This window comes from Maniola jurtina, chromosome 5 (assembly GCF_905333055.1).
Source record: "Maniola jurtina chromosome 5, ilManJurt1.1, whole genome shotgun sequence".
In the NCBI taxonomy this organism is placed as follows: Eukaryota; Metazoa; Arthropoda; class Insecta; order Lepidoptera; family Nymphalidae; genus Maniola; species Maniola jurtina.
Window position 1 is genome coordinate 286245 of NC_060033.1, and position 12464 is coordinate 298708.

Consider the following 12464-nt stretch of genomic DNA (forward strand, 5'->3'; position numbering starts at 1 on the left):
CAAGTGATATTTAATTGCTTAAAACGCACATAACTGAAAAGTTAGTGGTGCGTGCCCGGGATCGAACCTCCGACCTCAGATTAGGAGGCGGATGTTCTAACCACTAGGCTATCACAGCTTCTTTTAATTCTTCTATTTAATATTTTTATCGAGTGGTAATCTTGAGCAAAACAATGTTTTAAAGTATAAATTAATGACGTAATACATAATTAATACAATTATAATTAGTATCTCTCGTGGAAAGTAGGAACTCGGTAAGTAAGCGGCATAGTTTGGTGCGACGCAATCATTTGCGTTATTACAATAATATCTACGCGGTGAAAGCCGACACCGGCGATATCCCGAGACTTACTATAGTATAGATATAATCTAGTTACTAGACTTAGGGAAAAACACAGTCGAATAAAAAAACAAATAAACGTTCTGCTAAAAAATTGACTGATCCGTCCCGGTTTTGCTCGAATAGAATCCCTGAAACCCCCTAAATTGAAATATAATTGTAGTCATATATATTCTACTTTTATATGCCTCATATTCTACTTTTGTCTTATGTTCTACTTTTTTTACCCGGCTACGGCAAAGCCAAAAGGAACGGTTACGATTTTTTAAATTTATAAACTAGCGCCTGGCTGAAATCAGTCCTGCTGGCAAGTGATGATGCAGCCTAAGATGGAGCGCGCTTGCCTAGATGTCTATTCACTCTTGTTAATGAACTTAAAAAAACCTATATGAGGCTGCTGTGTCGCGTCGCGTCCCGCGTAGGTAGAACAGGGCTTTGAGTGTAATCCGCTCGAACGAAGTCCCGTGCAATAGCCAGTCAGTTACAATACTAAAATCTGTATTTTGGAGTGCAAATGAAGGGGATTGAGGCCACCTCGCGTCACGGATGGCGTGCGTGGAGCTAATCCATTACTCAACCGAGTCTATACACGCAACAGGTATCATGTATTAGCGCAGTGCACCGACGCCGCAACTTCCTCGCGTAACATTTCAGTGCCCCCTTTCCAATCATTCAGCTAAATACCTACTGGTCGTTCACTATAACTTATCAGTTATCACCTCACGTTATCTTGGCAGTTGGCACCACTGTAAATCACACAATAATGAACCCTAAATTCTAAGAAATAAAGCAAACAAAGCAATGGTGCCAACATGACGGTAGGGGACAAGTTATAGTGAACGTTCTAGATTCTAGAAAAGCTTATGTCAAACAATAACCGTGTTCTTTGAAGCTGTCAAAATGAGTATGGAACGGCTTCGACGTAAGGGTAAACTTTCACGGCCAAAGCTTTCCCACCAGACCAGCCCAGAGGCAATTTGGAAATTAAAAATTCCCAAATTGTCCCTGCCGGGGTCAAAACCGGGACTTCCCCCGGTAAGTAAAGTAAATCGGAAGACGATAAATAATTTTTGGCAATAAATAATTTCTCGCTTTCTCCACATTTCGCAACGCGAGCATACCCGCGGGATGGTGTATAGCGAGCTGCGCAGGCGCGGTCACTTTCACCTCTTTCGGCCTGCGCTGTAATCTACGAGGTTAATGACCTTACACCACTGACCTAAACGTAAACAATCTATAATGGGCGTAAGCTCCTTCCTGCGTAGGATATTTTTAGGGTCCCGTGTGGTCCCGTGCTCGGAGGTCCGTCTGGCCATCCGTTTGTCTGTCAGCTCGCTGTACCTATCTCGTGAACCATAATATGTAGGTAGAGAGTTGAAATTTTCACAGATCCGCCTTAGGAGGTTGTGTATAGGTATTTCTGCAAAAAGATGTTTGAAGTTTTTTCCCTTCGAGTAAATAAACGATGTCACCTATGTACAGTGCTTATACGTTAACTAATTGCGATCCTTTCGTCAACTCGGACTTGAGAAACTCGCCCGCGCGGCCGAGTTGGGAAGATTTAATTATACCTATTATTTTATTATACATCTCGGCCGTAGGCTTAATTACTATGCGGGCGAGTCAATACAATTCATTTTTGTGAATTTGTTTATTCGTCATCTCGGCCGAATACAAGAAGTACATTCACGTTATAAAATATTTAAAACAAACAATTATTTTTTTAGCCAGAATAAGTTGAACGCTATGCTACGTTGCTATAGATGCGTCTGATATCCACCAATCATATTCATTGCTGCACATAGCATAGCACTGGCCAATGAATATGATTGATGGAACGTAGCATAGCACATCTCTGGTGGAAAGGCACCCTAAGAGCTGGATTAACCTAAGGACAAAATTTTGATAATAATTTATAAAAAAATGAATATCGAACAAACATCAAATTTGATCGAACAATCAAGAACAAACGACGAACAAACGATTTAGTAAAAAAATAATTAAAAATGAATATTTTTCGCCGCCAAGTTAAGGGAGCTTGCTCTGAGTGTGTAATACAGCGTATCGATGAAAAACGTCAAACCAATGTCAAACAGACAGGGTTACTGTAATTAACCTATCAAGATCACGCGTCACAAAATGTATGTATGCCGACGCTGCGCCAAAGTAACCGGTTTCTATAAGGGCGTTAATAATCAGTATTATTATTGTGATAAGGAAGACGAGAGGTTTGGTGTGCAATGTTGTAAGGCTTAAATTAAAAATTCAGTTTAATTAATTATTTACAAAAAATATTGAGAGAAACTCCTACCTGCAGAAACTGTTTTCATATCATATGAAATTACTACATTGTAATTTCTAAAATTGACAAAACTGAGGTCTTCGTCATTCGCCTTTAATTTTTCTTGAACGAGACATCAAATTTTCATTCTTTCAATATACTTGTACACTTGGTTAGCTTTTCTTTTTTAAAACCAATAATCTACTACCATAAAACCGATCTACGCCTAATATTTGTCGAAAGAAGACTGTCCACTTTGTATGGGGGTTTTGGCTTGAAGTGGACAGTCACTGAGAATAATAATTACATTGTAAGATAATAGCACTAACAAGTAGAAATTAGAAAATTAATAAAGTTTTGTGTCCAGGTGTTCCTAATTTTTTTTATGGAGGTTTATGAGAAGGGGTTTCAAATTAAAAATCCATTTATTTTATTTTATTTATTCTGATTCGTATGTTAATAGAATATTATCTAGGAACTGGGCAGGTGGATTTATTGACTCTTGATACCTTGCCCAGCTCATAAACCAAATTATTGTCATGACATGGGCACAGCAACCTACTGTCTGTCGACCCACAATGCAGTTACAACAATATTGTTTTATGGCTTCTCTGCCTGACCTATTATTTTCATATAAAATATAAACAAAATATATTTTTCTACTGATGTGCCTGCTGTGGATCTTACCTCGCAGTAATGATGAATTCTCAGTTACAGTAAAACCTTCCAATAGGTTACCCGCCATGTCTCTACATACTTCAATTGTATAGGAACCATCACCTCTAATGTGCTCCCCATAGTAGGACCGGGCTTGCTTTAATTGATAGGTCCCGCAAGCTATAAGAATTAAATCGCTTAGCTCCAGTCTGGGAAAGGGTACATTGTTTATGTCAACATTGATATTTAAAAATTGTGTTCGCCTTCTATTTAAATTATTTCTGATAACATAATCTGCTAGGTCATTGTTCATGTAAAGCTTTTCATTTATGATTTCAAGGATTTGGCTTGCATCATCCCTATCCCTTATCCTTTGGTGAAACTTATTTATCAACGCTGCAGCTACTGTAAAATCTGTCATGGCATGTCTTGATGCAACGTTAAAAAATTCATGCCTTAGAAGCTTAAAAGATTGTTTAAAAATGCTATTTACTGCTTCAACAACCCATCTGCAAATGGTAACCATTCTAGACTGGTTAGCTGCTAGTGTTGATAACTGGTTTTCACCTTCTTGCAAGGATGCAGGGGTGTGGACAGAATAATTGTTCTGTTCTAACAATGGCAAACAGTCTCTAAAACCCCTATCCAGTATGAAAATATCTCCAGGTTGAAAATATTGCCGTAATGGTTTTGTCTCATCGCTGAATTCATTTGACATTATATTAGCATCAGACGTTGTTGCTGGATATGGGCCTATTACATCTACAATGTACCCATCGCAGCACACTATTATAAAAGGTTTCATTAAGTTCCTATACTTATGTAAGGAGTAGGTATCTTTTTGATACATATAGTTTGAACTCTTTTGTACATATAGATAGGTACCATCCATAATAACAATGGGTTTCCTATCTTCTGCACAAAAGAGTCCATTTGGTATTAACAAATTCCTTGCTGCAATTTCAGCCCTAGTAATATTATTTATGCCCAAGTTTCTTGTAACAAAATCTTGCTTAAGTGCATTACGTGCTTTATTCATATATCTCAATAATGTTGTTCGGGGCATATTAAACAATGTGGCGAGTCTTTCATCACTGTCACCTGTTCTTAATTTAACTAAGTATGCAGCAAGTGCTATTGAGCCCTTCTGCATGTTCCTTAAGCTAGGTACATCAAAAATAAGTTGCCTAAACTGAGATTTTGTTAAGCCTACCCAAAAATGTACAAAATCTTCCGACATATCATCTATATTGGAAAAATCTAACATAGTGGCCCTTTCATTTATAAATGATGCAAAATCCTCAATATGGTCTGTAGTAAAACTTTGTATTGGTTGTGCAATATCTTCCAATTGCTGCCAATTATCATTTTGCAAATGGAATGTACAAATTCTACAATTTGGTGGAACATAAAACTTAAAATCTGCAAAAAGCTTTACCCTCAACCATTTAGGAACTGTTAGTCTTTCCAGTAAGTTACAGTCTGGGAAAAAACAATGTGCTTGGGTATCTACTGCTCTTTTAAGGTTCGGTAGAATAATGGTTGATGCTCCTTGTTGAGGTGGCTCAAGCGTACGACTTGACAATCGATCACTTCTCTGCCAGCAGGGGTGGCAGATTTCATCTGATCCATGCAGCTGAAATAAAGTTCACTTATATGAACATATTTTTAATTTGCTTAGAATACATAATGTATAATATACTAAGAGTATTTGTGTATTATGAGGACAAAATGAAGTTCAAGACTTTTTAACTATGATAAACTTATCATATCAACCTCATCGCTAGTAACAAGGTTTTGGTCATAGCCAAATAAAAATATAGCAAACGTTTGTTTAGTAATTATTATATGAGATACAAAGCGAATTCATGTACATTAATGCTAACAATATTAAGAAGATATATAGAAGCTATAAGTGACAAATACTAAATATAATAATTACCTGACGGGGCATAATCCTCTCCATTATTATGTTTCGAATGCGTGCCTCACGTTCAGTATCAGTACGTAGCCTGTGAGATCTTGTTCTCATCAAAGAGCATCCACAACTAATACAAACACGACGATGGTGACCACCACTAGTAGAAGGTTGATCATCATTAGTCGTAGTGGAGTGGTGTGACTGGTTGAGAGCTAAAGTCCAGCAAGAGTGGCATACTATAGTGCTATCAGTCACCTGTTAAGAATGAAAATATTATATATAAATTGCTTTATTTTGAATCTATACTTAATATTATAAAGCTGAAGAGTTTGTTTGTTTGTACGCGCTAATCTCAGGAACTACTGGATTGATTTCAAAAATTCTTTCACCGTTGGATATGTACGTGATCCCTGAGTGCTATAGGCTATATATTATGTACCACGGGCGAAGCCGGGGCGGACCGCTAGTAATGAATAAAGATGATGTTACTGCACACAAGTACAAAATACATATGCTTTCAAAATTGAAAATGTTACTAGTATTATCCCCTGACAATAACCATGTATTCATGCACAGCTTATGCAGCAACATAACTACGACTTTATCCTAAATAAACATTAGCGCGAAATAGCAAATAGTGCATTGAACACTTACCGCTTGGGGTGCAATCCAGTGTCGTATTACGGACATAACCTCTACAAGTTCAAGGCTATGCCTTCTCCTTTGAGTTACATCAGTACCACAATTAACACAATATCTCAATTCAGTGAGAGTCGTGTGTTCCGTGTTCAGTCCGGGGTCAACATTAGGGCTTCGATCGGTACCGGTAGGAATGCCAGGGTCGTCGTAAATAGCGTCATCGGTGTCCATTATAAATAGCAAAAGTCGAGATAAAAAACGGGAAACGAAACAAAAATGACAACAATTAATATTCACTACGATTAAATAGTAAACACAATTCAACCACAATGAGTGAAAGCGAAAGCCGAATGTCGAATGCGGAATGACATTTAGTTTGTCAAAATGACAAGTCAAAAGAGTAAAGATAAGTAAAGTCTATAGCTAGGGTTGCCATAAAAGTCATTTTCGAGAAACAATAAAATAGATTATTAATGAATAATATCGATAATCGAAGTTATTACAATTAATCGAGCAATATTGATATTGCTTTTTATCTATTCAATAGCAATTTACCTAAGTATAACTGTGTGATTTTTCGCCATAAGTAAATGATTTTTACTAAAAGCACTTTGGGAAATAACTTTTTCTTTTTGTTTTCGATTTAACAATATTTTATATAAATAATCAATTAACAAATAATCGATTCAAAAATATATGTATTGAAATCGATTATTATTTGTTTTTAATAATATTATATGTTTTTTAGACTGGCAACGTGACATAATCAAATTACCAACCGGAAATAAACCGGAACTAAATAATTAATGGATTAAAATACTTAATAAATAAACATTTTATCAGTTTATATTGATACAACTGAAAATCACAAATAATCATGATTTAATTTATGATAATTTTTGGTATAATTGTTTTTTTGTATGAATTCTGTCCACGCCAAGCCAATATTGGACAGTTCCCTTTATTACTTTTATCCCCATTTGTCTTGAAAGATATTAATTTATTCCCTCATATATAATTATTTTAAATAGGCAAGTATTTAATTTTCCTAGCTGGCAACTTAATCACCACACCCAACATCAAAGTGAATAACGGAAATTAAACCTTCGTGCCTTAAGATTCAGTACATATTCGCATGTGGTATATTTTATATATTGCGCCCGCGTCAATGATCCATGTCACTTTTACTCATCAGGCCGCCATCTTAAAGGCTGCCACAGAGCTTGTGTTGTGTTAAGTGAAAATTGTGAAGTTTTATAAAGGTAAGTAAGCCAAATCATACTATTTTATAATATTAATTTTATAGCAATATTCCATTATAGCTAAGTATCTATTTTTTTTCATACTCCTGTTAACCACGATCGTATTTTTTGGTAATCCTAACTAATAAACAGTAATTTTGAATAGCAGATGGCCGCCATTTTGACTGCTTTGTTGTAACGGCGTCTGTTTTAATTTAAACTAAAATACTCTCTTGATTTCTATACAACTTATCTAAAACAAAATGTATAGTGTATCCAATTTTTTTTACAGCTAATGCAACCAGTCTTCTGATTTTTATTAAGTAGCAAATATTATAAACACAATGAATGCAGGTGAGAACAATAAAAAATTAAGTTTAGCGAGGTTAACGCTAGGGTTTATTAACCATCCACGTTGCATTTGTCTCTAACACTTTTTGTTTGCTATTTAAGGCTCCGTCCTAAAAAATCTCATATTAGCAACAAGTTTGTGCTTTTTTGTGTGAGGAAAAGAAAAATGTATTTTAAGCAATCACGTATGACTTTAGTACCTAGATATATATATATATATTTTCATATTAACTCGAAATTTGAGCGGTTCAAACCATGACGGTCCCTTAAATGCTTGCTTATGATTAAAATATAAAAGAATGTGCTTTATTTTGTTCATGCAGTAATAGTTTGCGTATAATAATCTGTGGCAAAAATTAAATATCATGCTAAAATCTCATGTAATGTAATTACTTTTCATTGTAATTGAAAATAATGCTATTTTGCTTAAGAAATTTCTATAATTAATTACTTTTGTATTACAGGCGATGAATCACAACCAGGGCCATCTGGCTTACAAAATCAACCCCAATTACAAATATTGACATCACAAAGGGGTAAGCGATTGCTTCTTCGCGCGGGGCATAAATACAACGAAAAAAGAAATAATAAAGATGGTACTACCACTTGGTACTGTATAAAAAGGACCACGTGCAAGGCGGCACTAGTTACTTCTACTGACAACTCAATTAAAAGAGAGGATATACACAATTGTGAGCCTGATTTCGCATCCAACGAATTAGAAATACAACTTGGAAAGTGTATTGATAAAATTACATCGGACTATACTATTCCAGTGCCGAGTGCTTATAGAGAAACTGTATCAAAACTTAAAGACAGTGGAATTAATTTGATTAAAAAAATACCTGACTTTGTGAATGTTAAAAATAAGCTTTATAAAAAGAGAAATAAATCATTGGACGTCCCAAAAGTCTGTTTTAAATCCCCAAGTGAAATTATTGTTTCTGAAAAATTTAAAAATTTTGTATTAGCTGATTATAATTATAAATCAAACAGAATTCTAGTTTTTGCTAATGAAAATTGTAGAACAATATTATCTCGCTCAAATTTGACTATTTTATGTGATGGAACCTTCAAATGTTGTTTAAGGCCTTTTCAACAATTGTACACCGTGCATGTTGATTTAGGAAGCAATGAGATGTATAACAATATTATGCCAGTGGTATATGCCTTGCTGCCAAGTAAAACAAAAAATATCTATAACACTTTGTTTAACCTTATCAAAAGCCAAATCCCTCAATTTAATCCAAAATTATTTGTACTAGACTTTGAGCAAGCAGCATTGTCCGCAATTACAGAAACATTCCCTGAAACACAAATAAGTGGTTGTCATTTTCATTTTTCGAAAAGTTTGTGGCAAAGAGCTGACAATTTAGGCCTAACCAAATTTAAATTAGCCAGAAAACATATAAAACGTTGCTCTGTTTTGGCGCATCTACCTAAAGAAGATGTAGAAAGTGGTTGGTTGTATATAATGTCACAATGTCCAAGAACTCCAAATATAGTCTCATTCAATGATTATTTTGTAGAAACGTGGTTAAGTGAAGAATCATTTTTTTTTAATAAATGGAACTGCTACAATACACAACATCGTACAACCAATATGATTGAAAGTTGGCATTCTACTATTAACAAAAAAATACCAGCCAAACCCAAAAGTATAGCACAATTTTTAACAATATTACAAAAAGAAGATGATTATTTTAATGTATTATACCAAAAAGGGTCTAACATAACCAAAAAACTTAAAGAAACACAAGAAATTGATGAAAATATATATACTACCATTAATGAATATAAACAAGGGAAAATAAATATAGATCTCTGTATCGAACGACTTGTTTTATAATTTTGTTATTTATCTATTGCATAATTATGACAAATAATACTAGTCAGTTGATTGTAGTGATTTTTCAAAAAAGTAAGTTTTTAATTAATCTGTGATGTTTAAAATGATCTGTGATTTTTTAAGTGATTTATATGATAGTATAAATATTAGTGTGTAAGTTAAATGATTTATGTGATAATAAAAACATTAGTGTGTCTGTCAAACATGTACTTTAATAATTGTCCATACCGATTGTTGAATCCTATTAGACTAAGCTTATTTTTTTATACATCTATGTTGATTTTTTAAATATATACATGTTTTTATATTTTTAAGCTTGTTTTATTTTACCTATAGAAAAATATATTTAAAATCGAACCACTTTTGTACTTGACTGTACAATAATGCTTTTTATTTTCATTGACGGCCGAGTTGACGAATACAATATACGAAAAAATTACTTCGGCAACTCGACCGCGTGGCGCGGCCGAGTCGCATAATAAAAGAATAATTAATATTTTATTTTCCCAACTCGGCCGCGCGGGCGAGTTTCTAGCGTCCGAGTTGACGAATAGGTCCTAATTGCCTGCGACATCGCGCATGCTTTAAATTCTCATTTGCGGATAGTTGGCAAACGTGAGTTTACATTATAATGAAGTCGGAGAGTGACTTGTGGTTCAGTGGCGGTTTCTAAAAGAAAACTTATTTAAAACATTTTCTACTAATTATAAGTGTTACTTACCAAGTAGTTAGCGAGTGTGTTTGAACGGTAAAGGAAAATACGCTTTGTCAGAGATAAGTTAAATAACTAAGTAAGTTATCTAAACATAATAGGAAAAGCTTCTGACTGGTCTATCGAGGCACAGCTCAAACTACTGAACGGATCGGGCTGAAAGGCATGCAGATAGCTACTTATGACGTAGACATTTGCTAAGAAAAGATTATTGGAAATTCAACTCCTAGGGGGGTAAAATAGGGGTTTGAAATTTGTATTGTCCTTATAATATTAAAGGACTTTCAAATTCCTGAAGGTATTATTAAGAATATATATTATAAGTATTTATATACTTATATCACACTAATATTATAAAGGCGAAAGTTTGTATGTGTGTGTGTGTGTGTGTGTGTGTGTGTGTGTATGTTTGTCACTCCTTCACGCAAAACTACTGGATGGATTTGGCTGAAATTCGGACTGGAGATAGATAATATCCTGGATTAGCACATAGGCTACTTTTTATCCCGGAAAACCAAAGAGTTCCCACGGGATTTCAAAAAACCTAAATCCACGCGGACGAAGTCACGGGCGTTAGCTAGTATAATATAAATAGATAAATTGAGCTAGAAAGTGGTTCAGCATTTATACTTGAATGTTCCAAATCTAACGATCAAAATATAGAAACCATTACTAAAGATAAAGAATGTACGAAGAGTGGAAGTAGGTAATAGTTCTACGAAGACGCAATATTTTGTAAGAGCTCACATAAAATTCCTAGATGACTCTGCATTGGCCCAAAAAAGCCAGATGTTACAACTAGGTACATACACGTACAACATATTACAATACCTACTGAAACAATGAAACAGTTTTACACAAAAGCACATAACTACAGTAATGGTTACAAAATGAAACAATAAACACAACCTTGAATGCGGCACAAATTGTTACAACTCTCACGCACACCGCGTAATAGTTTTCGTAAATCGTAAGCCCAATTAGGTGGTTTACGGGTTTACATCATTGCTGCACGTTACACGTACGATGATAAAGCGAAAAATTAAAAAAAAAAAACGGTCAAGTACGAATCGGACTCGCTCGCGAAGGGTTCCGTACCATAGTACAAGAAATAACTTTTAAAATATCTGCACGACCTTGCATGGCAAATGTAGCGATACTTAAATGAATTGTTGTAGTATCTTTGTTAATCTGCATTTAGAGCAAATCAATGATTGAATGATTAGTTTTTTTCATGGTGACCATTTTGAAACTCTTATTGTTAGTTGTTATAGCGGTTTAGAAATACACAGTCTGTGAAAATTTCAACTCTCTACCTATTACGGTTCACGAGATACAGCCCGCTGACAGTTAGACAGACGGACGGATAGTACAGACGAAGTCTTAATAATAGGGTGCCATTCGGGAACGGAACCCTAGAAACTAATTGAGCAGCGCCCTGCAGGTTGATAACAAATTAAAAATTCAAACTTTACCTATAAGGAAACAAATAATAATTGACCGTTATCAAATTAATATTCATCCAATAATAATTTATTAGCCTCCAAAGCAAAACATGTTATTATATACTTCAAAATGTAGGTAATGCCAACTCATTGGTATTCAAATGGTAACGACATTATTACAAGTGTGGAAGTGATATAAACTACGACACTCGAATCCTAATGTTTTACAACAAAGGGCATGTTGCGAGACGAAAAATCGTTTATTTTGTGTATCAAGTATGATATCAAATTTTTATATTTTCTTAAACAACTTTAAATGAACCCTAATTTTAAATTAAATTAATTTTATTGATGTTACATGTCATTTTTTTCAAATTCATAATAATAATATGTGTAACAATCGATGTAAACGATCCAGTGGATTCGGAGCAAATTGCCTGTGACAGACGGATAGACAGACACACGAGGATCCTATAAGGGTTCCGTTTTTTCATTTAGATATAGGTACGGAACCCTAAAAACGGTCTGAATTAGAAACCTCCTTTTTTGAAAATAGGTTAAAAAAGATGTATTGTCTGTAATAGTGATGAATAAGTATAAAAGTTTATAGTATTGTAATGTCGCTGATTTTAACCGACAATCGATATCCTAAATGTAAATGTGTTTCTTCATAGATATTTCTCATTTCCTGGGGAAGTGACTTTCACATAACTTAGTAATAATGGATTTGAAACCTAATCTGTTGTCTACGATTGTACAATTTTTCATTCCACTTTTATAGGATTTGTTTTTATTAATATCGTATTGCCGGAAGAACTTTTTAATATTATTGGTATCAAAGTGAACAATACAAGTTACATTAAAAATTTATTACACCCCGACAAGTGAAGGTTACAGTAACTAGAAAAGAGCTGATAACTTTCAAACGGCTGAACCGATTTTCCTCGATTCTAGCTAAGAACACTCTCGTTCAAGCCACCTTTCAAACAAAAAAACTAAATTAAAATCGATTTCTTCGTTTAGGAGCT

The 12464-nt window shown here is 34.5% G+C and overlaps 3 protein-coding genes across 3 annotated transcripts in view; 2 read left to right on the plus strand and 1 right to left on the minus strand.

Moving 5' to 3' along the window:
- LOC123865373 overlaps positions 1-12464 on the plus strand; it is a 49899-nt gene that overhangs the window by 14231 nt on the left and 23204 nt on the right. The window lies entirely within an intron of this gene.
- LOC123865377 lies at positions 1850-6069 on the minus strand. Its single transcript, XM_045906376.1, has 3 exons — positions 5854-6069; positions 5221-5454; positions 1850-4914 (listed from the first exon to the last, which is right to left on the minus strand). Exons 1-3 carry the CDS (start codon positions 6067-6069, stop codon positions 3061-3063), a joined length of 2304 nt encoding a protein of 767 aa, XP_045762332.1. The 3' UTR covers positions 1850-3060.
- On the plus strand, positions 7042-9279 carry LOC123865383. Its single transcript, XM_045906384.1, has 3 exons — positions 7042-7100; positions 7372-7433; positions 7895-9279. Exons 2-3 carry the CDS (start codon positions 7424-7426, stop codon positions 9277-9279), a joined length of 1395 nt encoding a protein of 464 aa, XP_045762340.1. The 5' UTR covers positions 7042-7100; positions 7372-7423.